Source organism: Caloenas nicobarica, chromosome 14, assembly GCF_036013445.1.
Source record: "Caloenas nicobarica isolate bCalNic1 chromosome 14, bCalNic1.hap1, whole genome shotgun sequence".
Taxonomy (NCBI): Eukaryota; Metazoa; Chordata; class Aves; order Columbiformes; family Columbidae; genus Caloenas; species Caloenas nicobarica.
This window is the reverse complement of record NC_088258.1, coordinates 4,022,606-4,050,510: the sequence shown is the minus strand read 5'-3', so window position 1 is coordinate 4,050,510 and position 27,905 is coordinate 4,022,606. Positions and strand designations below refer to the sequence as shown.

Sequence of the window (27,905 nt, the reverse complement as noted above, 5' to 3'; positions counted from 1 at the left end):
GCAAACTTAACTTCTGTTCATAGTTTGAGAGGTAATACAGTTAGATAGTCCTGAGGCATAATCTGAAAATGGTTCTGACTTCTTAAGTGTTTACAAAAAAAAAAAAAAATCCAGAACCAAACTACAAAAATGCGTCAAATAACATATCTGTTTTGGCATGATTTCAAAGAAATTCAAAGCAGCTATCACAGGAGTAAGTGTTTTCAGATGCCAATCTCTCATTTCAGGAAAGCTGTGTTTAGATGCGGCTTAGATCATAGTGAGGATAATTTTTGTGGTATTTAAAACACTTTCCTATAGGGAAGATCAGGTTAATCATGGTTGTCAGCAGCGAAGCGATGGGAGGGGTGTTCTTTGTAACTGCAGAAGGGGACCTGTGTGCGGTGACAGCTTTTCTGAGTCCTGTAGCTGTGACGATAAGACTTGCAGTTCAACACGAGCTAGAACAATTTAATGTAACATTCCTCCCACACCTCATTTCTTTTCTTCATGTTAAAATAGGGGTAAACAGGAGAAGAGGCTTTCAGCTGATCAACTGCTCTATCTTGTTTGTCATTAAGGAAACGTTTTATTTGTCAATTTTGGTGGCCACATGGGACCAGAGGTGGGGGAGCCAAGTGGTTGGGACAGGGAGGCGTCAGGGAAAAGAGGGAGCAGCTGCTCTATAAGCATATGTGGGGCCAGACACTTGCATCTACATTGCATCTTTCTTCCTCTCCCTGTCACTCGCAAACACTGACAAAGATCCTTTGAGAATGGCCTGAAATTATAAAACTGATGTGAACATGAGGCACTTCCAGCTTCTCTGTCAGCAATGGATCTTAAAATGAAATGTGAAGCATACTCTCAAGGGTCCAGTTGCCTTCAGCAAGGAATAATATGACAGCATTTGGTGCTAGAGCATTTGTGAGGTTACTGTGTACCTTTCAAGTCTTTCTAGCAAGACTATAGTGGGTAGTGTGGAAGAAAGGCCGTACTTCTCCTGGAGAATCCTTTGTGGAGATAACTCCTGTTCTCTGCTGCTGTCTTGTGGTTGAAATGCATCTACATTTACCAACACTGTTGTGGTTTTCCAGGAGTGCTCCTGCCTCCCCGACTCACCCTGGCCTGCTGTCCCCTCACTCTAGTGGCCTACAGACTCCAGAGTGCCTGTCACGGGAGGGCTCACCCATTCCACATGATCATGATTTTGGCTCAAAGTTAGCCTCGGTTCCAGAGTATCGGTATTCACAGAGCGCACCTGGTGAGTAGCTCTTGTTTCATACAGGGTGACTGTTCAATTGCACCAAGTTCACCGCAGGAATGTTTCTGCCAGTGCGTTACAGGAGGATCTAGGTCTCTCTTTCCACTTCGTTTTCAGAGACTGGTGATGCATATGCAACATCAGACCATTTTTCTTACTGGTCTTTGGATGAGGGGACAGGAGATAATGTGTAGAAACACATGAGCTAACCTTGAATTAGGTGGCTCTAAAGAACTGACAGCAGTGTAGCCATGGCAGTGCATGACTCGCTCACGCTAATTTACCAGCCTTCTGGATACGATCACCTTGGCTACACAGAGCTCTGTGGTGCTGTGGCCAGGGCCTTGGTAATTTGTTAAGCCCTGGTAAGGATCTGCTTGGCAGCTGTGCTGGAACTGGCCCGATGTATGGGGTGTTCCTGGTGAAACTGGAACACAAAGCTCATTAAGTAAAGCTTCAGGGATTTTTTTTTTTGTGCTTATTGTGGGTTTTGTTCACAGAAATGTGCTCAGGTGGCAAGAAACATTTTTGTAAGGTAGGAAAGAGAAGATTGAAGGTGGTAGTTTTGAAGCCCTATTTTTTGCTCTGTACCACCGCTCCTGCCAATGCTAAAGGACTGAGTATGGCCAACTAGAAGTGCATAGGTGAAATGAAAGGAGGCCTTTTTACCTCTCCTGTTGATGTATGCTTCTCTCTTCCGCTTAGGATCTCCAGTCAGTGCCCAGCCAGTGATTATGGCTGTTCCTCCCCGACCATCTACACTGGTGGCAAAACCAGTTGCGTACATGCCAGCATCAATAGTGACTTCTCAACAGCCCTCGTGTCATGCAATTCACGTCGTTCAACAAGCTCCCACTGTTACAATGGTCCGAGTTGTGACCTCCTCTGCAAACTCTGCAAACGGATACATCCTCACAAATCAGGGCACGGCAGGGGGAGCTCATGAAGCTGCAGGAGCAGTGTTGGACTTAGCTGGTGACCATCGAGGTAGCTTTTCATTCCTCTAATAAGCTTGGGGGGTGGGTGGTCAAATACCGTTTCACTCACTGCATGCTTAGCCCTTAATAGAAGATGCTTCTCCAGGTAAAACTTCAGCCAAGTAAGAGCTCGTCTGTTTGATGTCTCCACCAGAGAGCAGGACAACTGTGTTCGCTTGCCTCCTGTGAGGAACAAATCTAACAGACTTTGGAGACTTAGAAAACATGCAGTGCTTTAAACATTTATATTATCTCAAATATCAATATTACACCTGCGTAGTGGTCAGCTGGATGTGCTGTGGAAGTGTGCACTTCTTCTAGCTGAAAGAGATGGCCTGGGAAAGGCTGCAACTCTGCTTCAGGATGGTCTTGTAAATGAATGCTTGAGCCCTTCTCTTCCACAGGCCTGGGTTTCTAGAGAAAAGCATGTGCTTCTGGAAGTGCAGGCAGGGCTCCATTAAAGCAATCTTCCAAAACCAGTCACAACAAAGGCCTCTCTCTTTTTTTTTTTTTTTTTTTTTCTTTTCTCTAAGCTGGAAATTCCAGCCTTGGAGAATTTAGTGAGTTAAATGTTTTCTTGCTGTGATCTCGACACCACCTTGTCTGCTCACCATTTCAGAAGGGCTTAGTGCTACAGAATAGGTGTGCGACTAGTTGCTCTGATTGCTTTTATATGGGCAGAGGGGCAATGATGCTTCTCTAAGGGAAAGAAGAAAATCACAAAGACCTTCTCCTACTGCAGTAGCAGGACCACTGGCATATTTTTCAGCACTGGTTATCTTGCTTGAGTTTCACTTGCATTCTCCAGAAATTCCTGTCAGAATCCCATACATATTCCTGAAACACCAACAGTTGCAGCTGCCTGTCTGTCACCTGCTGCCTTCTTTCATTCACTAGTTCTTGCTGTCATATATTCTTTCCCTACTTGTCCCTCTCTTATTCCTTGTCCCTCTCTTATTCCCACTCATACCCTTTTCTAGTCTCTACCTTTGTTTTTCCTGGTTGCTCCATTTTTCCCTCCTAGCCTCCCAGCTTTCCTGCCTTTCCTCTTCCCATCAACCTGCCTCTGCAAGGCCTCATCTCAGTGCTTATGTCTCACTCCTTTTTTTTTTTATGTTAAAATGGGAGAAGTCTTTTCTTCCTACAGAACTACTGAGTTTTTCCTGCCTTCCTTCTCTGCTTTGAGACCCAAAGAGCTCCTGAAAGAGCAGAGTGACTTTCCTCTCCCATGTGTCCAGAGGAAGCCTGTCCTGTAGCTGTTACCAACCTGCTTAATTGACCCTTATTTATCATGGGAAGTGAGATTACTGTTTGAGAGCCCTCAACCACCTATTTCTATTGAGGAATTCAGCCCTCTTTTTAATTTTTTCTTTAATTTTTTTCCTCCCTCACGGTTTCTCCCTGTATTTCCATAGCTGGCAGAAGCTTGCAATTGTGGGAGGACCTCCTTTTAAATCAACCTACGTGTGGGCCTGACAGCAAGCTGTTGCAGACTTTTGGCTTCAGGCATTGTTTAAGATGCGAATGCCTTCTCCTGCTGTGTGGTATTCAGAGTCAGGCCAATTTGCCTGTAATTAGAAAGTAAGCTATGAGATTTGCAGTGACTGCTGTCCATATCACAGCTAGAACGTGCCACTGAGGGAGATGGGCTTTTTTTAGGACAAAGGGTCAAGTTTATAATCTTTTTTTTTTTTCCTGAGTAGTTTGTGGTGTAAGAAAAATGTTCTTAGTATTGATAGAGTTTATGTGCAATAGAGAATATTTTAGTGTTTTCCAATATTCATCCTGTACCTTCTGATGTGCTTCAAAATAAGCATTTCGGAGGGACTGATTTTCCCTATTCTTACATCCCTGACGGCAGTGTTCTTCCCCTAATGAGCAGGATGAGTGAACCATTAAACCATTACCTACTAAGAGCTGACTCCACTGTATGAATCAGCCTGCAGAAACTGTGTGTGTGTGTGGAGTCTGATCCTGCCTAAAAAGTTCCAGGCACTTCATACAGTATTAGGCCTCTGAGAATATTCACAGCTCCGTGGAGCCCAAATATATTACTTTTGTGATTAAGCTGCCTCAGCTTGAGAAGCCATGATTTCTGTTCCCACTCTGTAAACCTTGTAGGACATGTCAAAGGCAAGTGACTTTGTGGTGCTGAGGTATTTTCACACTTGTAAGCCTGGGGTGTTTATCACGTTAATGAGAATAAAGCCTGCTCCTAAGCCAGGATGGTAAACCGTTGTCGTCTGTTCTACTCTTAAGCAGGCATGGATGAAAAGCCAACGATTGCGTTTGCCACGATACCTACAGCCAGCCGTGTCATTCAGACAGTCGCCAGTCAAATGGCGCAGGGTGTTCCAGGACAGACAGTCACCATCCTGCAGCAGGCAGCTCCGGTGGCCATCGGGCAGCACCAGCTCCCCGTGCGAGCAGTCACCCAGAACGGGAAACACGCTGTCCCCACCAACAGCATCGCCGGCAGTGCTTATGGTACGCTCCGTTTCCATCCCTCTCTGGTGCTTGATCGCTCTCTGAACTTAGCAGTTAGATTGTAAAGCTGTAAGGGTTTTCTCTTCTTAGCTATACAAGTTATTCCCTGTGTCTGATTCCAACGGTTGTCACTTCTTCAGCATCTGTAGCTGTAAATGTCAGTGCTAGATATCTTTCTGTCTACCTGTGCTCCAGTGGAATAGTTTTGCCATCTACCATTGCCTCTGAAAAGTCCAGTGTCTTTCCTTTGTCCTTGGCTATGCATTTATTACTACTTACACTCTCTACCTTTTGAGGTTTAGTTGTTGAAAGTGTTAGTGATTCTTGTGTAGAGCCTGTTTTCATCTGTTTTCTTCTGACAAACAGCCTTTGCTTTCAGCATGCCAAACAATATTTCCGTGGTGCTCTTTACATCTTCTAAAATATGACTCCACAGAGGATTAAGAAAATAACTTACTTTCCCATCTTAAAGTTTTAGAGCCTGAGAGAAATAAGATCTATTTCATCAGGTGAATGGATGCAGGATGTTTTATATACAGGATGTGTTGTAATCATTTGTCAAGCCTGATTTTTAAAATCCCATACTAGCTACATCTTGGCAGCCTCCTCTTGTTGCTTGGTCAGCACCGCTGGTTTTGTCCAGTTAAGGACGATGACTGGGGATGGTAAATGCAGGTTTCTTACTGCCCTTTTCAATGAGATGCTAAGCACCTCTGCTGTCCCAGGGTGCTGCTTACAGGGACTTTGAAATGAAGGGCACTGGTAGGATTTTGTTGGCTTTCATGAAGCAAAGCAGGAATTTTCTACAAAATTTTCTACCATGTCTATGTGCAGTGTCACCTGATTTGCAAGAATCTTGATAGTGATAAGGTTTTTATGCAAGTGGGATGTTCAGATATTAAATAGATCAGATAGATGGAGTTGCTGCTGCCCAGCAGCAGTGTTTGTCTAACGTAGAATCAGACAGTTTTTTATTTAACATTTTTATGTTCAGGTATTCTAATCTCACCAAAATTTTTCTAGCTCTCTTATCAAACTGGAAAATATTCCAGTTGCATCTGGGTTTTTTTGTAAGTGGTAGTGAATTTTCTGGTTCACAAAACAAAGTCTGAGTCTCTTGACTCTTGGCTGAACGAAGTTAACTTCTCTTCAACTGCATGGTTGAGGTTCTCTAGGTCTCTGAACTGTAACTGGTGACTGCCCTTGTCCTTGCCTTGTTTTATACCTTTATCCTTTTTGATACTCTACAGGCTCCTTCCCATGCCTTGGTGGAAGTTGCTGGGCTTTGAGGGCCTTTGTTCTGCTTTCTTTGTTTATTTATCCTAAGGCTTCTTTTTTGATGCGTTTAGCAGTGAACACACCACTAATGTTCTGTCGTTCCATCCCTTGCAAATCAGTCTGGAGGGCAGAGGATGTCCTGTCTCCTGAGTCCCCTTCGGCTGCCTCTCCGATTGATGCAGAGTCCAAAAACTGAATGTGTTTTGTTTTCCAGGCAGTGTTGTGTGCCAAAGCCAGTGTGTAAGCACATTCTCTGTCTGGAACTAGGAATTGTAGACATTTTTACGGAGGGTTGCTACTTAAATTGTCTTTTATCTCGCCACTTTTATTAATGGGAGGGAGAGAGCTTTTGTCAGTACTAGAATACAAGATTGGGAGCCAGAAATTCCTACATTCTGATCCAGGTTCTGATGGGAATGCATTTGGTTGTCTGGGGTAAGCTTTTTTCCCTGCCCCTTTTTACAAATGAGATGTCAGTACACTCAATATTTGGATTGTAATCTGGTTTCCCAACAGACTGGCTGTTCTCACTGTGCAGGCAGGGCTAAAGAGAGCTCTCTAAACTGAAGGCACAGCACACGGATGTTGTTGCTTGCAAGAAGTTCTGATTGTAGGTGGCCAGAGAATTACCTCTCAAAGAGGAGGTGTGCTGTAATATTAACAGGGGATGTAATTTGAACATCTGGAGATGAACACTTAGCTGGCAATGCCTTGTTTGACAATGGGTAGGAAGAAAAAAGTTCTTCTGTGAAAGGGGTTATTACCAGTTTGATAAACTTGCACAAGGCTGAAATTGAGGGGAGAGAGACAAGGCTAGCAAACCTTACAAAATCAACTTGAAAACAGCACTTGAATATGTGCCAGCTGTCGCATTTGTCTGTGGTGTTTTGTTTTCTTGTCTTCTGGAATAGCAAACACTTGTGGTGCTTCATCACATTAATTCTCATTCTTTCTCTCGTCCTTTTCCCAGCTCTTGCAAATCCATTGCAGCTTCTTGCAGCCCAGGCCAGCTCGTCCACTCCTGTCGTAGTCAGCCGGGTGTGTGAGACCGGGACCGAAGAACCAGCAACAGCCTCTTCCAGCGAACCCGAAGTCAAAAGACCCCGGATAGAAGAGTCCAGCGGAGCAGTCCCAGCCCAAACTGGAGTCATCACATCTACGGTGCCACAAGGACAGGCCACCAGTGAATGAAGAACCGGTGGGAGGAGCTGAAGTGATATGGGGTGGGCATGGGATGGCAGCAGCCCCTGAAGCAGCTTTCAAAGAAAACAAACCACAACTGTAACAGTTCAAAACATAGCGAATAATGAGCCCTTTTTAAAGTCAGATTTTTAACTGGGAGGTCGACAGCTGTTAGAATCACAAGGTGCCAAAAAGAATGGAAAACCCCTCCCAAGAACCCATACCTGGAACTCTGTTCTGTCTTTACCTATGGGATACATTTTCCTTTTTTTTTTTTTTTTAATAAGATTCAAAAAACATACAGACAACCGATTGTATGACTGCTGGGATATATTTTTTAACTGTCTTTTCCCCTTTTGGCTCCAAGGGGATGGGATTTGCAGTTCAGCATCTAAAGGAATGTAACACAAATACAATCTGCTCCCTGGAAAGAAAACTCCTCGTTTTCTATGCCTTAATACTGTACTTCTCAGAGCTTTGAACCATAGGACCGTTTTAAAAAGGCCACCTAAGGCAATCAAATGCTGAAAGACGGGTGCAGTATCTCACAAAAACAGCATTAAAGAAACATGGTACCAAGCTTAAAGAAAAAGGCAAATGATTTTTTAAAAAAAAAAAAAAAAACCAAAACAGAAAAATTCTGGATATGAACGAATGTTTATTTATGTGGGGATTCAGGAGGAAGAGTTACAGGGCTCAACCACCTGGATTTCCAGATGCAATTTCTCTCCATTCCCTCTGAGGGAGAATAAGATGACAGAGGAACTGTATTAATTTGGTTCCTGTAAAGATATTAAAAACAAAGGGTTTTGTACCTTGAATGATTTCTTACAATTATTCATCACTTGCTCTGGACAACAGCCGAAGTATCTGAGGATCACATTGGGATGGGTGTCTCCAAAAGGTTCTGTGTGCGTTCAATTGATTGCATCCTGTGCTGGAGCAACAGGTTTTGTTCAAAATAGCACTGTAGGTGAAGACATTGCCACTGTCTCTTGTCAACTCAAGAAAATATTGGTTGGTCTTCTGCACTAAAGCGATCTGCCGTCGCCTCCCGTTGGGATTGGGGTCCTTGACTAGATGGATGGTGGTCAGGAGGCCAGGGCTGGGTGGGAGTTGTCACTGACCCTGCGCCGCGGCTCGCAGCACAGCTCCTGAGAGCTGGAGTGAGAGGCAGCAGAGTTCATACGGTGTTTAATACAAATTCTGTACGTGTGGAGAGACCAAGGCAAAAGAGCACATGTGGTGAAAGTCACTGGGGGTCTTAAACAGGTTTTACAAAAGGAATGTGGAGGTTTCTTCTCATTGCCTGGCTCCCTCTCCCATCTCTTCTCCCTTGGGGACCACTGGGGTTGGCCAGTAGGAGGAGGCTTTTATTTGATCTAAATTCCAGGCTCTTCCGGTACTACAAGTACATCTTACGAGTGAAGTGGATTTGAGTCACTTCAGCCTCGTGGAGCAGTAGGTGTGTGTGACACCTTGTGACTGGCAAAAAAATAAAATCGACCCCTGTGTAGCCTCCAGCTAACCCTTTTGGTTTTATGCCTGTTTGTGATCCCCTTGGCTAACATCTTCTGGCAGCACAGCAGAGAGCTTTTAATTTAGAAAATGTTACGGCTTTGGTAATGGCAAAAGACTTAACAGGAATGGACTATGTCTCTGGTAGGTTATCCCCCAACCTCTACTGATTTATTGTCTGGTTACAGTTGTACAGTTTGACAATGCTTTTGCAGAGCAGAGAGGCAAGCCCACTGCATAAATATGTTGCAAAAAGATTTCCCCAATGTGCAGTGAATGATACTGTCGTTATGTCTGTGGAGTTTAGGGGTCAGGCACAACTGTTCAACATCTGCTGGAATTTGGGGTGGGGGAGGAAATCCGCAAGGTAACAGCTGGCATCACTCCTTCCCTTCTAGGTTTCCTTTCTCTTTGCCAAACCCTGTTCAACAGCCAAGTCTCACCGCTTGAATAAAACTCAGCCGTGTTTTATTCTCAAGCCGATCGTTTCGCGAGAAATACTTCTGAGAGAAGAATTTCTTGGTCTCGTGATTTGCAGTTAGACTCTGCAGCGAGAGGCACACAAAGTGTTCAGGACAGTTCATTTATCTACAGCTAGGCTTTCATCGTTGAGGTGTGTGCCTTTAGTGACAAGTTATTAGGTTGGATTTTAGTATTTTTGAACTGATTTTGTGAAGGAGGATTGTTACAAACCACAAATTGAAGCAGGCCAGCCTCCCACTGTCACTTTTCCTGCTAGGAAGGCTGAAGAGCACCTGGATTAGCTCTGTTTTCTGTAGCCTTTTCAGAGCCAGAATTCAATAAAACGGACTTCAAGGAAGAACGCACAAGTGATAGTGCAGCATAGTTTGTGATGAATCATTACTGTTGGGTGAGTGCTGGTTTAGATAGAGGCACAGCCCTCAAACAGCCCTGAGGCCGGGAGCTCTCCTGGAGCAGAGTCGTCTTTGGGTTTCCAGTACGTCGAGTGAGTCAGCGCAAGATGGGCAACCAACAGAGTACTGTTCAGAACATCAAGCTGCTAAAGTTCTGTCGATTTTTTTTCTTTACGGTTGCTTTTTCTCTCGGAAAGTCTAAATAACTAGGCCCTAAACTTCTGTTAACTGGTCCAGCACCATAGAGTGACATCACCTGAATCGCGGTGTTTTCATACACCAGCTGCTGCTTTATTGATACCTCTTGAAAGTCTGTCCTCAGATTGCGTGTATAGATCTGCCTCCTCAGTATTTAGAACAGAATAATACTTTCTCACTCTTCCTTTTGTGGCTCACAATGCCTGCTGGTTGAGGGATAAGCAAGTATCTTTGATCTGTTGACCCCTTCTGCTTGAGGTGTCTGGAACTTCTCAGCTCATCCTATCGGAGGATTTTTGCTTTATGAGTCTGCTGCATCCCCCTGCTACTGGAGGAAGCAGCCGTGCCACTTGACAATATATTTTTAATAGGTTTGCCTAAACGTTGCCTATATCGTTGCCTGATACTAGGCAAAATAACTTCTTACTAAATCCTGTAGAGAGCTGTGGAAAAATGTAGCCCTTATCTGGAACACATGAGTTAGGGACATCTTGTTTCAGGCCTCCAGATTAATTCTTTTGACATGCTCTCAGTCTGGAAGACAGTATCGCTCTTTTTACATATCAGTCCTGCCTCCCCAGACTTTGTTTTGAGCACTGCAGAGGAATGAAAATTAATGTGATGGTAGAATTAAGCCTTCAACTAGAAAGAAAACATTACTTTGCTGGTTACATGCAGTGCTTGGATTCTTTTAAAATGGATCACCTAACTTGTTTTTGTCTAAAAAGTTGCATCTCGTCCTCAATTTTATTAACTGAGGGAGGTTTGAGGGGGAGAGGAGTAGGGGGCTTCACTGCATCTTCTGCTGTCTGTAACGAAAGTCTAGCTGTGTTTCATATTTAACCTGATAGAAGTTAGACCTGGGAAAACTTTAAAACTGACTTATCTGTGAATTCACTGTTCACCACCCCCTATTGATTTTTTTTTTTTTTTCCTCTCTCTCCTCCCCGCCCTGCTCTCCATCTTAGTCAAATTAGTTTTTGTCATTGCCTTTGATAGTGGTCAGTTTATAGCAACTCTTGTTGTCTCAGGTTGCAAAAGCTGAATGCAGTTCTTGTTGGGTCCGTTGGTTGGTTTTTTTTTCCACTGGAATTCCATAGTTATTGTTTTGTCTTGACCTTGACTCTTGTGATACAGGAAGCTTTTTACAGTGAGATCAGTTTAATCTGATTTAGTGATAGCACGGTGCTGAGCACAGAATTAAAGTTTGTGATTAGCTCATATATTCTTTTCAACTCCTTTTTTTCCCCATATTCCTCCCTCCCCCAGACCATTAACACTGTCCCCTGTAGCATATCCAGTCATTTTTATCCACTGACAGGAACAGCATCTTGCATGAAGTTTTGCCCAAGGACTCGAGGACGACGATACCTGTGGGATACTTGGGGCTCCAGAGCAGATTGAGAAAGGTCAATTTTGTCGCCCTGTATTTAATTTTCATGCTGTCTTGTAGGCATGTTACTGTTGGGCGCAACGTATTCAGTAAAGTGTTTTCAGAGACACGTTAAAGCTTTGGAAGAGGAAAGAACTAGTTAAATAACAGCTGAAGCCTTTACAGTGCTTCTGCAGTCAGTGTTCTGGTCTAGTGTCAGGTTTGGGAGGGGAGGAAACTGGATTTTGTGTATTGTAGGCATCTGTCTTGTGTACTGACTTAGAACTGTCATTCAGAGTTAACTTCCACATTTTTTCCCCCTTTTTCAGTAGGGAAATGCCAACAGTAGAATAAAACTTGAAGCACAGAAAGCGAGGGACCTGTATCTAAGCAAGTGAGAGCATCTGACCTGAGCTTTCATACCGCGTGGTGTGGAATGCCTTGCACTGACCACTGGGGATGTTGAATTGAACCTTTCGTCTGTGTTAGCAAGGAGGTTTCCCAGTGAGGTATCTGGTATCATTCTGATGTGCACTAGCATATAGGTGAATGTCAAAACACAGAGTAAAAGGAGAAACTGAGGTTTGGGGATCTTGGATGACAAGGATTTAATTTAGCAATAGTTCTGTATCTTTCTATAGAGGATCAAAAGCTGCGTCTTCAAGCCGATTGTATTGAAGGATTAAATTCCAACTGGTTGGTTGTTCCATCTTTGTTTCTCAGGTTTAAACTATGAGTTATAAGTCATAGTTTATCACTGATAAACATAGATCACATAAAACTGCAGTATTAGGGAAGGTCAAATCTGTCTGTCTCTGCCATTAGCCAGTTGTAGCTGTGTAGAGATGTAGAATAATTTGGGTTGAAAGAACCCAGGCTTTTGGAGGTCTCTGCTACCACCTCTTCCTCAGAGCAGGTCCAAAGGGATCATGTTGCCATGTCCTTGCCCAGCTGCGTTTTTAATGTCTCCAAAGGTGGAGGCTCCACAAAACTCTGGTCCCTGTTCCACTCTGACCACCCACAAGGTGAAAACTTTTCTCTCCTATCTGAGAAGTATTTCCCACACAGCTGCATGTGTTCATTGTCTTTTGTGGTGTCATGTCACACCTGTGAGAAGAGCCTCGCTCTGCCTCCTCTGCATCTTTCGAACATGTAGTTGAAGACACCACTAAGAGGTTTTTTTCCTCCTTTGCCTTTTTTTTTTTTTTTCCCCTTAAGGCTGAACCAACCTGGTTGTCTTGATCTCTTCTTGTACATCATGTGCTCAAGCCCTCAGGGTATCAGGTGGAATTGCCACAGGTCTCTGTCTGTCTTATACTGGGGAGCCCAAAACCAGAGACAGTGCTCTAGATGCAGGCTAACAAATGCTGGACGGAGTGGAAGAAGAATCGCTTTCCTATGACCTTTTGCAAGTACAGCCCAGTACTTGTTTGGCCTGCTTTGCTGTGAGATGCACGGCTGGCTCACCCTCAGCTGCTGAGTATAGTGTGAGAACCAAGAGTCACGAAAGGAACTAGAAACGCTCTGGATTGCATTTGTACGCATGCAACAGTCTCATCCCTCTCTTCCAAGGAAGCGTGCCAGATTGGGCTTGTAGCTTTTTGAACAGGAGGCACTGCTGAAGGATCCTGATCACTTTTAAAAACACCTGTGCTTTACCTTCTTGAATGATAGTTTTGATCCAATGTGGAGCTTAGCTTGAATTTCCTCCTTGATGCAAAATCTTTCAGGTTTTTAAGTGCTGCTGCTAGTTAAGTTGGGCATTAGAAACAAACCTCCAAAGGACCATGACTAGCTTCATCATTTTGCTTTTTCTGCACACTGAGCTTTTGAGTTTGCAGATGCTGCCAGCCAGTCTCTTGGGCAGCTCCTGTTTCTGCTCCCCATCACAGCTTTTCCCCTCGGTTTGTAGTTGTTTCTGTCAGCTCCAGAGTCCTTTAATCCAGCTCCTAATTGAATGCCATTGCTTGAAGGTCTGCATCTGGTGAGAATCTGTGCGTTTGGTTGCAGTTATCCAACAGATTGGTCAGTCATGTAACTTCTTGTTTCCTTCTGGGTGAAAAATTATGCCAAAGCTGCTACTACTACTACTATAGCAAACACTACTGTTGGGAAGTGTAGCTGACAGTGGAGCCAGCTGTGCTGCAGAAAACAGTTACACTACAAGGTCATCGGGGTTGCTGGAACTGATGGGAGTGGGAAGTGATGCCGCCTTGCATTTCGATCTGGACCTGACCAAACCGTAGCTGTGACTTTGGCTGGACCAACCTCCCTCTGATTAGTTATAATAGCTCAGCAAACTCTCTCTCTCTCTCTCTCTCTGCTAGGTGGGTTATTTGCAGGACAGCACGCATGTGTTTGCGCATGTAGGTGTGGATATATGCATCTATAATAATCAGTGCAAAATGCCTAGCTGTGATGGTGGGCTTTCTCTCTTAGGTTGTCTTTCACAGGGCAGTAATAACCACAGTGAGCGTTTTACTTTGGCCTGAGCAAGACATTTTGAAAAATACTCGCTTTTCTTGGAGCACTGTGTTTAAATTCCAAATTTTTAATCGACTTTTAACCTTTGTATTTATATGTTCGGAAAATTCTTTTGATACCTTTTCAATTTATCAACACTGAATTAAAACCCTTCGGAATGTATGGCTGGTCCTCTCCTTACGTGTCACTTTAAGTTTCAGAGCCTGAGGGTAGTTGTGCCAAGTCTACCCCTTCGCTCTCAAGGCAGAAGAAACAATTGACAATTCACGAGTGGCAGCTAAGGAAGAAAAACTCTTTAAATATGTTTTTTTTCAGAGAATATTAAATTAGATCTGTGTAAACATAAATTTTATATTTATTAATGTGTGTGTGAGTGCGTGTGTAAATATAGATATATAAATGGTCCATGACTATTTCCTTCTCTTAAAAGGTACTTTACACAGACTTTTATACAGTGTGTTGGTAAATTCCTGCACCAGGCACTGATTCTAAAGAGCGATGTACCCGTATTTTTAACAAATATGGGCAGCTGGTAGAAGCAGCTTTATTTTGATTGTTTTCCTTCCTCTCGCAGAGCAGAAGAGGTGACTTGGTACTTTCCTTGCTTCTGCCTTGGTCGTGCTTTCCACAACCCTGGTCCGTGCTGCTTTTCTGGCAAGAAAAATCCCCCAAATGGCACTAAAGAAAGCTGGAAACCTTTCTCGGCTCAAATTAACTCTAGATGCGGTATCAGGGAGTTCTGGTCTGTAAGTAATAGGACCTTATTTCTAACAGAGGAAATGAATGGAGAGCCCATGAGGTTGAGGAATTCCTCCTTGTCCATCTGTCAGGTGGCTGAGCTAACACAGGGGCAATATAAAATAGTTTCTTTTCCTCTGTGGTGGGATTATTCTCCTTTTAAGATACTTCTGTGTCTTCATGAGGTGTGAGGTGTGTATATCCCCTTAAACGCATAAGAGTTTTTCTAATGTTCCCGCTCACAGGGAGTCAGTTTTACCAAACTGGCCACATTTCAGTCAAGGTTCAACTCCACAAGGATCACTGAATTCGCAGAAGTGTGTGTTTTGACCCGCTTGGGCCTTTTGAGAATGAATCTTAAAAGCAGGTGACACTTGGCTTCCTAACCCTAACTGCTCTTTTGGGATAGAAATTCCTTTTTCTGTAGGACCTGGGTGAATGCTTCACCACGGTTTCTGCTCACTGTCCGGTGGTTGGGCTTTGATACTTAAGGGAGGAGAGGATTAGTGGTAAGAAGCGTAACCAGAATAGGAGCAGTGGAAGAAAAGAGCTTTCCTCCTCAGCAGAAAACAGCCCTTGTGAAAACCAGCCTTCCCCTAGTATTTAGTTATTTCTTCATGTCTGCTGCCAAGTTGGGTGATGCACCTTTGCCGTGATCTAGGCCTTTCTGTCCTCGTCCTACCCCACCTCAGTTTCACCTAAAGCAGTCTGAAACAGCCTTCGTTAAAGCTAAGGGCAATGTTGAGGAATAATGTCTGTTCGCGGAAGAAAAATGAGATTTAAATGGAGCAAAAAAAAAAAAAAAGTGAATTTTCGTTCTGTTTCACTGCTTTGCTGCTAAAAGTCTGGTGCAGAACGTCCTCACGTTCTGCTGATTTATGTGCCGTTCCTTGGGGTGGACAGGCTGCTATGTAGGCAAGTTGGCTCTGTAGCAAATGAATTGCTGTAAACCTAAACTCACTTTCCTTTTTTTTTTTTCCTTCTCACCCAAATGGACTCGAGGTGGAGGGAAGGAACCAGAGTATTGTCGTTTGTAAGATCTTTTTGTTTTAATGGAAAAGAAAGCAGAGAATGTTTAAAAAAAAAAAACTCATTCAAATATGCTGATATGGAAAACAGAATGGCTTTAAAATACACAAATCTTATGACGCCGTATATTGTCCTGGGTTCTGAGTTCATGCTGCGATGAGACTGGCCTTGTCCAGCCTGGCAGCCAAACTCTGCAGAGCCAAATAAGAGCATTTTAGGATTCTGTAGCTATCTAAAGGACTGTTAGCCAAAGGACTGTTAAAAGGTGTTTAGGGATAAATCAGAAGCTGTGTATGAGCAATTGATGGTAAAGCTGGAAATTCAGATCCAACTCTGAATATTTGCTTTAAAAAAAAAAAAAAGAAAGAAATCTGAGGCTCCCCCCGTTCCGCCTGTTTGAATCCCCGCTGCGTCCTTGGGGAAGGCTGTGGTGAGATGAGGACCTGGAATACCTCAGTGGCTCGACAAAAGTGTTTTTTTCTGCAGAGATCTGGGGGAGCTTTACCCCTTTCACCTAAATTCGGCACTTATTGTAAATGGGGATGGATGGGGGAACTAAAGCCATGCTTGCATTTCGGTTCCTGGTGTTTCCTGTACAAGGCACCTCCAGCCAGGTGTTTTCAGTTTTTGTGGTTCTTTTACAGCTGACATCAAAAGTATTTTACTTTTTTTTTTTGTGACTTGTTTTCGTGATCAGTGCTTTCTAAAAAGCAGGCGTGTATCCCAAGGGGGAAACGCTCCATCTGGGGCAGTGGATGTGAAGCTCATCTTCTCTACCTGGTCACGGTGCAGCGCTGCTTCGCTTCCTGGCCTGGAGCTCGCCAGAGGAGACGGCAAATCCAAGCGTCTGAGGAGCAGGACTTGCATTTCCACATCAAATGAGATACAGTGGTTTTGTGGTTTTTGGTTTTGTTTTTTTGTTGTTGTTTTGGGTTTTTTTAATATGGAGCCATACATATTTTTTAAGTGATTTGAGGTCTGAATGTGATTCTAATGTATCGAGAACGTTAATATTTTAAAGCTATAACAAAGTTTTAAATTTCTACTATTTTTTTTCATTTATTTTAACTGTTCTGTTACCTTAATTTGATGTATGTGGCTGGGGAATGTTGCTTCTCCTCTTAGCATTTGTTTCTATAACCAGAAATAAAATTATATATGAAAGAGAAAATACCCTGCAATTGCTTGGCTGCTTTTGAGTGACAGATTTTTAACCTTCCAGCAGGATAAAATTATTAACAATAATTATTAATAGTATTATTAATAGTGATTATTAATAAATATTAGTACTTATTAATATTACTTAACTATTAATAATCATTTATTTAATAATAGAATTCATGACTTAATAATTAATACTTTTTATCCTGTCGGGGGGGTTGTTGTACAGTCTACCCTGCTCACAATGTGAACGAACAGAGTGGTTTAGGTTTTGGGGGTTTTTTCCTTTTATTCTTTTCATTAAATGCTGTAGGAGGGAGGTAAATGTCTGGACACCTTGCACTGTTTCAGAGTTCACAGATACCCTGTTTTTTGATCCCTTGTCAGTTATTTGGGCAGATGTTCACTCACAGAGTGAACATCTGTATGTGTGTGTGTTTGAGATGCATCACGCTTCCCTTGGGGATTTTAAACTATTCCTCCAGTTCTAGCTTTCATTTTGTCATGATGTGAAACATTGTTATTTTGAAAGATAAATTATTTCAGTGCATTTCACTGTAAATTATAATTGTTTCATTTAAGCATATGAGGTCAGAAAATAGTTCTTTATCCACCTGCCTTACAGTAAGAGTTTTCCTCCTGACAGAGCTACAATTTAAGTTCAGGGTTTATTTTCACTAAACAAAGTCATTCTGAGCTCCAAAATTGAATAGGAATATCTTGTAAAACCTCAGTTGATGTAAATTAGCTGTATTTCACTAACTAATGTTTAAAAAGAAATAATTAAATTGTACGCAGTATAGGAAAGATAGGCAGCCAGAACCTCTTTTTTTTTTTTTTTTTCCATTTTTTTTCCCCCATCTTTTAAAATTCTCGTATCTTTGGCTCCCCGTGTCTTGTGCCGCAGCCAAAGGAGAAGGTTGCACAGGGAGGAACCTGAATGCTGGTGTTTGCTCCTGCAGCAGCTCCGGCTGTCAGTAACTGGGCTGATGGATGGCAAAGGGGAGCTGTTGCTCTGCTGGCTAATTGCCCAGGCACACTGTTAATGAACTTCAATGCTGGGGGGCACAGGGCAGAGAAGTACCAGAGGGCAGAGTGCCGAGCCTCATGACATCGCTTCCTGCCCATGGGGTGATGCTCAGTGCGGCAGCGAGAACTTTTGGGCTTATGAGCAGTCGGGAGGGATGTTTCTCATGGGGAGATGTTAATTAATGCCTTTCTAACCTTTTAGAAGCTCTGAAGACCACCTTCTGGGCAACTGTTTTTAACACCTCTTGCCCTTTTTGGAAAGCATCATTTTTTTGGACAGGTTGCAGGAAAGACTAATACGGCATTTTTTTTTTATCATCACGCTCTTAAAAACCCAAAGTCTTGCCATGATGTCTGAGTCCCCAGAGCTGTTCTCCTTCATGCCAAGCTTCACCTCGGACTCCCGAGGTGGAGAACAATAGCAGCAGCATCTCGAAATAATTCATGAGAGAGGATTTTTGCCATTTCCCCTTCTTGCCTCCTCCCGGCCTGGTTTCACCACAACCAGCCCCGGCCGGAACCTTCGTGCAGCAGCAGCCGCGTCCCCCCGGAGCCACCCCGGCCGGACCGCCCGCCCCTGGGGGGCCGCTTTGGCCGCGCACCGAGGCGCAACGGGGAGAGTCGTGGAGCGTCCGGCATGTTCACGGCGGCGGCCGAGAGTTTCCTCAAGCAGGCGAGGTACCGGGGGGCTGGGGCGCTGAGCGGGGAGCCGGGCCCGGGGTGGCGAGTGCAGCCCCGGGGCTTCCGGAGGAGAACCGGCGGTTAACCCGCTGCCCCCGCAGGGAGGTCCGGGACGAGGAGCTGCGCGGATTCGCCGCCCGCGTCGCCGCCGCCCTGCAGGGCCCGGAGCGGAGCCCCGAGGCGGCGAGCGGGCTCCAGAGGCTGCACCTCACCCTGGCCGCCAGCAGGTACCCCCGCGGGTGAGTGCCCTGGGGAGAGCGGTTTAGTGCTTTTCGAAAAACACTCTGTTTTGGAAACACTGAGCTCGATAGGACAAGGGCCGATGGCTTTAAACTGAAGGAGAGGAGACTTAGATGAGATATAAAGATGAAATTCTTCCCCACGGGGGCGGTGAGGCCCTGGAACAGGCTGCCCAGGGCAGCTGGGGATGCCCCATCCCTGAAAGGGTTCAGGGCCAGGTTGGACGGGGCTTTGAGTGACCTGGTCTGGTGGAAAATGTCCCTGTCCATGGCAGGGGGGTGGAACGAGATGATCTTTAAGGTCCCTTCCAACCCAAACCATTCTATGATACAAATGTAAAGCACCTCTTTGCTTTTTTCCCCCCATTGCTAAGCGGAAGGTGCCTGTCTCCTTTTGCAGTGAGACTAACGAGCATTTGCATCACTGAACCCACTTCTGAGCTGTGCTAAGGAGCGAAATTCAGAAGTGGAGACGATAAGATGGCATTAGTCAGGGTCATTGTCAAGGGAGATCATCCCAAGATACAGAATATGCAGTAAATCTCTGAATCTGTCCTTGCCTTGCAGTGATGCTTTACTGTGACTCTTGCAGGCTAGGTGGCAAGTTTGTGGAACTGTTGCAGAAAGTGCTCTGTTCATCCAAGAGCCCTGAGCAGATTCAGCTGTTATGTGCTGCCATCCTGAGAGAGATGTCGCCTTGCAATGACCTGATCCTCTCCTGTGATGAGATTCAAGATACAAAGCTCTTGAGCCTGGTATCCTCTGTCCTTTTGGCTCAGGTAAGTGACCCGTCAAGTCAGAAATCTTCCCTTGTCGAGATGGATTTGCTCTCTGATTGTTCCCTGTTTGCTGAGCTCAAGGAAAGTGAAAATCAATTGAAAGTATCTCCGAAAAAGCAACATTTCCATGTTCGTTTAAGGAACTTAATTATTCTGCTCTGTGTAGGAAAAAATGGCAACATTTTAATGCTTAGTTTATGTTTTGAGTTATGTTTATTCTTCCCCTCCTGGCATCTGTGAATTCACGTTACAGAAAATCTCTCTAAGATGCGTTAAAATAGCCTGTGCTGTGAGGCTTTTTATGTTTTACATTGGTGTTATGCCTGATGGAATAGTTTGTATGGTATTGGTCTCTAGCACTAGTAGATGATTTTCCTAACTTTACCTCTGCTTTATTTTTAAGGGAAATAAGAAGGCTGAACTATCTGCCGTGGGGCAGCGTATTGTGAAAGTGCTCGAAAGAAGACTGCCTGAGGGTCAGAGTGCTCGGTACCTTCTTCCTGTCCTCTCAAATGTCATCAGTCTTTCACCAGAATCACTAACTGAAGGTAAATATATAGGAAGGCCTGAGGTTACTATCTGGCTGGGATCTGTGTAGTGATGAGAAGGTTCTCTGAAGGCTTTGGCTCAGAGCAGGACTTGGAAACTGTTGTTAAAAGAACGTGAACTTGTTGGATGAGAGAACATTCCACCACTCAAAAATGGGACTGGGCCTTCAGCTGCTTTGGCCCCTTTTGGAGGCCAGGGTCTCTGTTCTGTGTGGATTTGTATCATGGTAACATGTGCCTTAGCTAAGGTCTCCTGTTGCAGCAGGAGTGTGGAATTGCTTCATAAGAGAGGCAGAACTGTATGGGCAGCAGTGAGTAAAACCTAGGAGAGCATTCCAGGCTTAAAATGGGGAGGAGCTGTGTTGTGAGCAAGAGTCTGTTTCTGGGAGTTTCCTGCAACGTTTGTCGTGCAGTCTGCAGAAGCTCTGGGGAGGACCCTGGGCCAGGGTATACAGGCTGGCTGCGCAGGCAGGATCACCTGCCTTGGCTTCTGCCTGTTCTCTGTGAGGGATTTATGTCTGTCGAGCTGCAGCCAGTCACTGCCTGAATAGATATGACACTGTTTTTGCACCTTCCTCCTAACAGCAGCTGTGGATGGAGACAAAGGAACAAGGACCTCTGGACTGAGCTGGTACCAGAAGTCCTTGGTCTTAGCACTCGCTCCCTGACTTTTTGTCTGAGAAAAGAGGCAAAACAATAATGAGACGGACCCAGTGGCCTAGGAATGAGAAAAGGACAGGGAGCTCTGAAATGGGTGTGAGCGATCCTGGACTTTGAAGTGATATGAGGAGGAGTTGAGGGCATCCACCTTGGGGAAACCATTTCTTTGCTGACTGCTGTGTCAGACAGACAGTGATCTAGGCTAGAGGAAAAGCACAGCAGCTGAGGGGCAGCAGGGCTGTGTTGCAGAGAATTGTAGAATCATAGAATAGTTTGAGTTGAAGGGACATTCCAAGCTCATCTAGTCCCACCCCCGCCATGAGCAGGGACATCTTCACCAGCTCAGGTTGCTCAGAGCCCCGTCCAGCCTGGCCTGGGATGTCTCCAGGGATGGGGCATCCACCACCTCTCTGGGGCAACCTGTGCCAATGGTCTCACCACCTTCAGTGTAAATAATTTCTTCCTCATGACTATCCTGAATCTCTCCTCCTTTAGTTTGAAACCATCACCTCAGAGTTTGTTTCTCTGCCTGGTCTAGCACTGACCTGTGACTTCCCTCGTACAGAGCAGACCAATGTCGTCAGTAAAAAGATGGCTGACTGGCTGAGGTACGCGAGTATTCAGCAGGGAGTCACTCAACCTTCTGGAGGCTTCTTCTCCTATCCCAGGACCAGACAGGTGCGTGCTGAGTTGCTGTGATCATCTCACAGGGGCATTTTTTAATCAGTTACCTGTCATTTTGGGTTCACAAAATCAGCTTCTTTTGGGAAATTGTGACCTAAAAGGGCTGCTGTTCTTTGGCACTTTTTGTGGGGTAAGTGGCCAAGACATGTAGGAGATCAAAGCAGGGGGATTTATAGCTCCAAGACGTAGAAGTTCTGCTCTAGAGCCAGAACTTTGATCCATGAAGTAGTTTGAGAGGAAAGTCTTTAGGTGACCATGGACCTCAAAGTAAAAGCTGATTTCAAATGAGAGGGAAGGGAAACATTTGGGGTGTTTCAGCTGGGCAAAAGAATCCCACACAGTTGTCTTTTCTCGCTCTGGATAACTGCCTCCCTGCAGGCCCCATAGTACATGTAAACGAGGGCTGCTTGTCTTCATGGGCTGAGTGGAGTTTTTCTTGCCTTCTCACTTAGCCTCTCCCTGGGGATCTGACCTGCTGCATCTTTTCTCCCAGCCTGGCCCTGTCACAGAGGTGGATGGCGCCATTGCCACAGACTTCTTCACAGTGCTCTCAGTGGGTCAGTACCACACACAGGACCAGTGGCTCAATGTTCAAGCCTTCTCCATGCTGCGAAATTGGCTGCTCTGCTATGGGGGCAAGGGTTTGAAGACCTCTAATTCAGGTACAAACTGAAGGACTTCACACCCAAGAGGGGTGTGTGCTCTGAGATGATTAGGTGGCAGGAATATGGGCAAGAGTTCAGAGCTCTTGGACTAGGAGCAGGGGAACTTTGGGAAGAAATTTCACGCAACCTCCTGACCGATCCTTACTGACCCTTCCATGATGAATTATTCATTTGATGGGTCCCTGAGAAAAAAAAGGCCTGGTGGTAGGAAACAGCAACTCCTTAGTGTTCTTGTAACACTCCCTTATTCCCCAGCCTCCTTTTCTTCGCAGTGCGCCTGGGTTACGCTGCCCACGATGTGAGCTGATACGTGGTAACCTTTATTCTGTAGGTGACAATTCGGGAACGGACAAGTCTATTATGTCCGTGGTCTCAACTGCATCCACGTCTAGTCGCCTGCTTTCCTCAAAGGACCATCTGCGGGAGAAAGCCTTCGAGTACTGCCAGCGGCTTATTGAGCAGAGCAACCGGCGTGAGTCTTGCCATGAACCCTCCTTGGAGCCCTCTTGGTGGTGGTCTTGAACATGTTTCTGGTTCACTGTGGCTTTGGACTGGGATCTCAGTCTCTAGAGTGCAGTCAGGCTCTAGACATGGGACCAGTTGCAGCTACTGGTGCAAATCATTGGCCAGCCCTGAGCTGGGGTGTTGGGAAGGATTTGGAGGCAATGGCCATGCTCTGGCTCCTATCCTTGATTTTCGGGGCGGGAACTGTGGAACTTGGTTCTCATTAGCCTGAAATCAGGATCAGTGCGTTCCCATCTGTCCTAAAATCTGGGTTAGTGCTCAAACTGACGGCCTAATGTTCCTGTTTGGACTTAGAGTTTAACTTGGACTCCTTTCTGTGGCAGGACCCCTGAAGAAGGATGATGGAGATCTGCAGAAAGCTGTAAGTACGCAGAGGTGGAGTTGAAGCTCTGGGAGTTGTGGCTTCCCTGGCTCTGATCTGGCTTTCTGCTCTCCTGCAGTGTCTCGTTGAGGCAGTGACAATCATGGACATCATCTGCAAACAGGACTGCTCCTACGTGTACCGCACAGTCTCCTTCCTGAAAATCCTACACAGCAGAATCTGTGGGGATGCCACTTATGCCAGGGCATTGCTACCCATTGCCCAGTTCTTCCTGAACCACAGTAAGTCATCAGCTCTCGCCTCCTTCTCCATGATCTTGTCTTGCTTACTCTCTCAGCACAGCCTTTTGTCCTGGCAGTCTTCTCACTGCCGGAGTTGGTAATTCAGCCTTGGCTGTACTCTGGAATGGGTGATCCCACTCCAGGAGACCCAGGAGCTGGACTGTCCTGTGCTCTTTAGAAAAACATAACCCAAATTTAGCTTAGCTCCTGGAGCCCGTGTTAGCAGGGCTGCTGGGTGGGCTGTGCTCAGCTACGTGCTGTGTTCTTCCAGGCAAAACAGCAGCTGTGGACTCCGAAGCAATCTACAAACACTTATTCACTGATATCCCAGCTCAGCTTTTCCACAAACCATCACTGGCCTTCGAATTTGTCCAGTTCTGCAAAGAAAACAGCCAGCTCTTCACTGAGACCTCCAGCATATTCAGGCAGAGCTTCCCAAATCTCTTCAAGGTACAGCTTGCTGGAGCAGCAGAGGACAGAGCCTGCTGCACGTTCCTTTCTGAGCCCCAGAACCTTGTGTTTGCCTTCCAGTGCACCCTAGAGCCCTTCGTGTACCTCCATGGCAGTGCTAGGGAGAGCATAGGCAAGAAGGACTGTTAGAAAAGCAGGTATTTGAAGAGGGAAGAGGATTCTGCATGTGATTAGCACTGCTGGTAGAGAAGAGTCTGCATTAGTGTTACTGCCAGTGGCTTGGGAAGTGCATTGAACACAGCGCTTTGTTTCTGGAAAACTTTAAGTTGCAGCTTTCCAGCCACTGAACCAGCTGCCAGCTGCCTGTGTTGAGCTTCCAGCAGCATCCCAGGTTTTGAACTAACTCTCAGACTTGTCTGGTTTTGCTTTTCAGAAGTGACTTTCCCTTTTCCATCCCTTTTGGTCACAGTGTGAGAGTCGTCTGGGTGCATGGTGGAGTAGCAGGGATAGTGCAGCAGTTTGTGCTTGTTCCTTGCAGTTCCTGGCGTGGAACAGCCCACCCCTGATCTCTGAGTTTGTGGACCTTCTCCCATTTCTGCTGGATGCAGGCACAGCCATTGAGATCTTCCATTTGTTGCTCGACCTACCCTGTTTAACTGCAGCTCTGGACATCCAGCTGAGGTAACGCTCCCTACTCTTCCTCTTGCTTGCTAATCAGGGTCATGACATTGACCATAGCCTAGTACATGCTTCTCTGAGCCTCAGCTGCCCTCTGGTTGCTGCTGTCACAGAGCAAGAGGTATCTGCTACAGTCAGGTTAGCACAAAGCTGCGCAGATGTCAGCCTGATTTTCTTAGTGATGTGCTGTGCATGGGAAGAGAAGGTGACCAGCTCTTGTACTTTAGTACCAGACTCTATTTGGGCCTCAGAGAGCTGTTGTCCTTCCCTTCTCCATATCCAGCTCCAAACTGTTGCCACATGCTGGAGTGTCTGCCATCTCAGCACGGTGTGGGCTACCTGGTCTTCCCTCCCTGCTCTTACCCCTCTTTTCTGGCTTCGTTCTCCCAGAGGCATGCAGAGGTTCCTTCCTGAGGCCATTAGGAACTGTGAGTCTCCAGAAAGATAGAGTAGGACAGGGACTGGCTCTTTATGCCGTACCTCTGCTCTTCCTTGTCTTCCCTGACATTAGCAGCTCTTTCTGGAGTTCTCAGGAAAGGGAGTCACCTTAGAGGCAAGATGTTGGTGGGTTTCAGTCACTGAGGGATACAGAGCTCCATTTTCCCCTTTCCCAGCAATGATACAGAAGCAATTCTGCAACTACTGCCTGAGACCAGGAGGTCTGAGCTCATAATTACTGTCATCCTGGTTCTCTGGCTTCCAGAGGGACTGGGTTAGACCAACCTGCGGTCCCTGTTTCAGTGGAAAGAGAGTTATTCCGTTGTTCAGGATTCCAGCTATGCCCTGGCCCATGCCCATCACGCAGCACATTCTGTGTGTGCCTCCTGCTAGGTCAGCTGCTCTTCCTACCTCCGAGAGGGCTGCCTGCGACCCAGCTGTGATGCCAGCCACTTGTCTGGAAGCTTTTCACCATCCTCTCTACACGAGCGTGTTCCGGTATCTTCTCCGCACCAACTCTGTTCCCGAGGATGCCCCGGAAAGGTAGGAGGCTGCTGGAAGAGACTGCTGTAAGGGTTTGGTTCAGCCATCCAGCACTGGGAGGCAGCACTGGGGTTACTGGGAAAGGCACAGCTGCTCTCAGCTGGGGTGAGGTGGTTTCATCTCCCCTGTAGTAGCTCTGCCAAGCACTTGAAGGACTTTTGGGGGGTAGGGGAGGGCAGGCAGGGAACAAGCCTTCCACAGTAACTTTTCTGTTGCGCACAGGCTGATTCTGCTTCGGCAGCTGCTGGGATCCCTGGCCAGCAGCCCAAGGGTCGTGCAGTGTGCGGAGACTGTTCCTGTCCTACTGGAGCTCTTTTTCAGGGGCGTGGCAGAGGTAGGCTCTCTTGGGGGAGTTTGGCTCCCAGTCATGCTGCGGGGGTCTCCTGTTATGTGAAGAACAGTCATAGAAGCAAAAGTTTTAAGACACCGTATCTTCAACAGGGGGGTGCATGAGGGGAGCATGGGGTAGCCTAATACTGGCATGAAGCAGCACTGAGCTGGCTGCTAAATCGGGAGAAGCAGAAAAGCTCCATGGTGGAGTGTCAGGCTGCACACTGCTCTAAGCCAGCTGTGGGTGAGAGCTGAATGAGCACCTGATACCTGCTCTGTGCACTGCTGCCTGCTCGGTCAGGCTGTTTCTGTGCCAGCCGTCTCACCCGGCTGGTTAGTTTGAGTTTTGGCTGCTGGAAGTCCCTGGTGTTGCTGAAGCAAGGGCTTGTTTCTCAGTTTGCAGATGAACAGCTGATAAACCAGCTGGTGGTGCTGCTGCTGCAGAGGAGTGACCAGCTCTATGAGATCCCAGCGTTTAGAGATGAGGTGTACAGGTGAGCATTTTTGGAGAGTGCAAAATGGGAGCTGCACCTTCAGCCCTTCTAGAAACATCGCGAGTGTACGGCCACTGTGCCAGCGGCTGGGTGCTGCCAGCACCTTCTTGGTTTGGTCATGACCACCTTGCACCTGCTCTGAGCTCTGCCCGTCTCTCTCTTCCAGGGTGCTGAGCTCACAGCTGGTGATGCTCTGTAAGCTGCGCCCTGCACTCATCCTGGAAGTGTCTAAGGAGATTCTGGAGTTCACAGCAACAGTCAGCAACATCCAGAACAAGGAGCCCATCTTCACCCACATGGTAAGCAGGGCCTGCCTGCTTCTGCCACACATTGCTCCAACTGCAGTGCAACCTGTTGGTCACCTTCCCTTTCCTCCTCTCCTCTGTCCTCGCATTGGCTAATCTGATTTGTCATTCCCTAAAAAATATTCCATCCCCTTTCCTTCTGTTTACCCTGAGCACATCTGCCTTTGCTTCAGGTCTGGGCTATTGGAGAGTACACGTCTCTGTCCTATGACAAGCGCTGCACTGTGGAGCAGATCAACCGATTCTTTGAGACTCTAGAGGCCACACTGTTCGAAATCACCCGGCTCCAACCGCTGGCCAGCACGCCCAGCTATGCACCCCGCGCCATCAGTGTCCTTATGGCCACCCTGGCCAAGCTGGCAGCTCGCAGCCAGGACCTGATCCCCAGGTGAGGAGGGATGGCAGGGAAGGGCAAAAGGCTGAAACATGCAGATCTCATGGGTCCGAACACAGATGTTTGCTGGTGTTAAATAATCAAGCATGCCAACTGATGGAACCTGAAACTGAAACAGGCTGGAGGAAGCAAGCTGTGGAAGAGCACATTTCGGGGAAGTGGGATTCATCTGCTGACTGACGCTCTGTGCATCAGCAGGAGGGGGTGGGTGGCCTCTGGTGTTCACCAGCAACAGAGAGTACACAGGCTGAAGTGGGGTCCTGCCAGCTGATGTCCGTGTTCTTCTCTCCTGCAGAGTGTCCGTGTTGCTGTCCAAGATGAGGACATTTGTGCAGAGCCCTGCTGTCACCTCTGTTTACTGCAAGGAGGACCTTGATGACATCCTTACTGGGGCAACTGAGCTCATGAACTTACTGAAAATGCCAAGCGTGGCTCAGTTTGTGTTCACACTGCCTGTAGACGTGGCCAGTACGCGGTTTCAGAGGGAGGTGAATGACTCCCTCCCTTTTGCCCTGAGGATTGTCACCCGTCTCCTAGAGCCAGCTCCTGGCTTTGTGCCGGGCTGAGGACACAGGGTTTCTAGGGGCTCCAGCCTCTCTGGTAATTCTTGGACACTGCTGACACTGAAGGCTGAGGGCCTGCTCTGAACTGGAAATGAGGAACAAATTGTTGTGAATGAAACAGAAAAGAGGAATAAGTAGAGCTGAGGCTGCTCTTTTGGTCTGGCGCTGTTTGTATTTCTGTCTCGTAGTGCCTGTTGCTTTTCTGCCTCCTAAGCTTATCTCTCCCTGGCCAGTATGGATTGAAAATCCCAGTGGATTTCTGTGAATGTGGCAGGAGGGTGAGTGCGTGCTTTAATACCCAGCACGCCATGCCCCTTTGGAGACATACTTCTTCCCTCCCCTCCTGTGATGTGTTTCTCCATCCCCTTTGCCCTCACTACGCCCTGGATATGCATGTCCTTCTTTTATTGCATCCCTGCTTGCGGCAGATGAGCCCGTGTGAGGTGCAGAAAGCAGAAGCGACTCCATTAAGTCTCCTGTGAGCCCTCACTGGTCTTCTGTCTTACCATCAGAGTGAACATGTCGAAATCCAAGAGACAGCTACCAGAGAGGAGCTTAGAGAGATTTATTGATCCAGTTTAGTGTTGACACCAAGAGTATTTCTTAACATACATCAGCCCGGTGTCAAACAGGCGCCATGCTGTGTTCTGTATCGGCGTGAGAAGTTTATACACACTCGAGCTGTACAGTATTAACAAATGGAGGAAGCAAATCCCTCCCGCTGCTCCTCCCAGAAGCAGCAAGCCCTCATGCACACTGGTAAATAGCTGGGTTTATTTACAGTCTGTTGCAAT

The 27,905-nt window shown here is 46.3% G+C and overlaps 2 protein-coding genes across 4 annotated transcripts in view; both read left to right on the top strand.

Moving 5' to 3' along the window:
- Positions 1–16,419, top strand: part of FOXK1 (forkhead box K1) — a 57,208-nt gene extending 40,789 nt beyond the window's left edge. The window contains exons 6-9 of one of the 2 annotated variants that reach the window (XM_065644831.1): positions 1,077–1,243; positions 1,949–2,230; positions 4,480–4,707; positions 6,956–16,419. In XM_065644831.1, the coding sequence (XP_065500903.1) occupies positions 1,077–1,243; positions 1,949–2,230; positions 4,480–4,707; positions 6,956–7,176 (898 nt within the window). In that variant the 3' untranslated portion in view covers positions 7,177–16,419. The remainder of the gene's footprint in view (positions 1–1,076; positions 1,244–1,948; positions 2,231–4,479; positions 4,708–6,955) is intronic. The other variant, XM_065644830.1, reaches the window with a different exon arrangement.
- Positions 16,420–18,153: 1,734 nt separating this feature from the next.
- AP5Z1 (adaptor related protein complex 5 subunit zeta 1) lies at positions 18,154–27,255 on the top strand. Of its 2 annotated transcripts, XM_065644812.1 has the most exons (17): positions 18,154–18,249; positions 18,354–18,491; positions 19,084–19,270; positions 19,674–19,818; positions 21,044–21,156; positions 21,656–21,824; positions 22,159–22,299; positions 22,676–22,713; positions 22,793–22,955; positions 23,227–23,405; positions 23,905–24,047; positions 24,876–25,025; positions 25,248–25,359; positions 25,752–25,849; positions 26,016–26,148; positions 26,328–26,542; positions 26,844–27,255. In XM_065644812.1, the coding sequence occupies exons 1-17, from the start codon at positions 18,209–18,211 to the stop codon at positions 27,112–27,114; spliced, it is 2,436 nt and encodes an 811-aa protein (XP_065500884.1). In that variant the 5' UTR covers positions 18,154–18,208; the 3' UTR covers positions 27,115–27,255. The 2 variants fall into 2 exon arrangements, with proteins under 2 accessions (XP_065500884.1, XP_065500885.1); XM_065644813.1 differs by lacking the exon at positions 18,354–18,491 and having other exon boundaries at positions 18,163–18,249.
- Positions 27,256–27,905: the final 650 nt, after the last annotated feature.

Bases quoted from the DNA above. Each gene is read 5' to 3' on its own strand.
- AP5Z1 (XM_065644812.1), top strand. From the start codon at position 18,209: ATGTTCACGGCGGCGGCCGAGAGTTTCCTCAAGCAGGCGAG. The intron at 22,714-22,792 runs GTAAGTACGCAG...GCTCTCCTGCAG, and splicing joins ATGGAGATCTGCAGAAAGCT to TGTCTCGTTGAGGCAGTGAC. The intron at 26,543-26,843 runs GTGAGGAGGGAT...TCTCTCCTGCAG, and splicing joins AGCCAGGACCTGATCCCCAG to AGTGTCCGTGTTGCTGTCCA.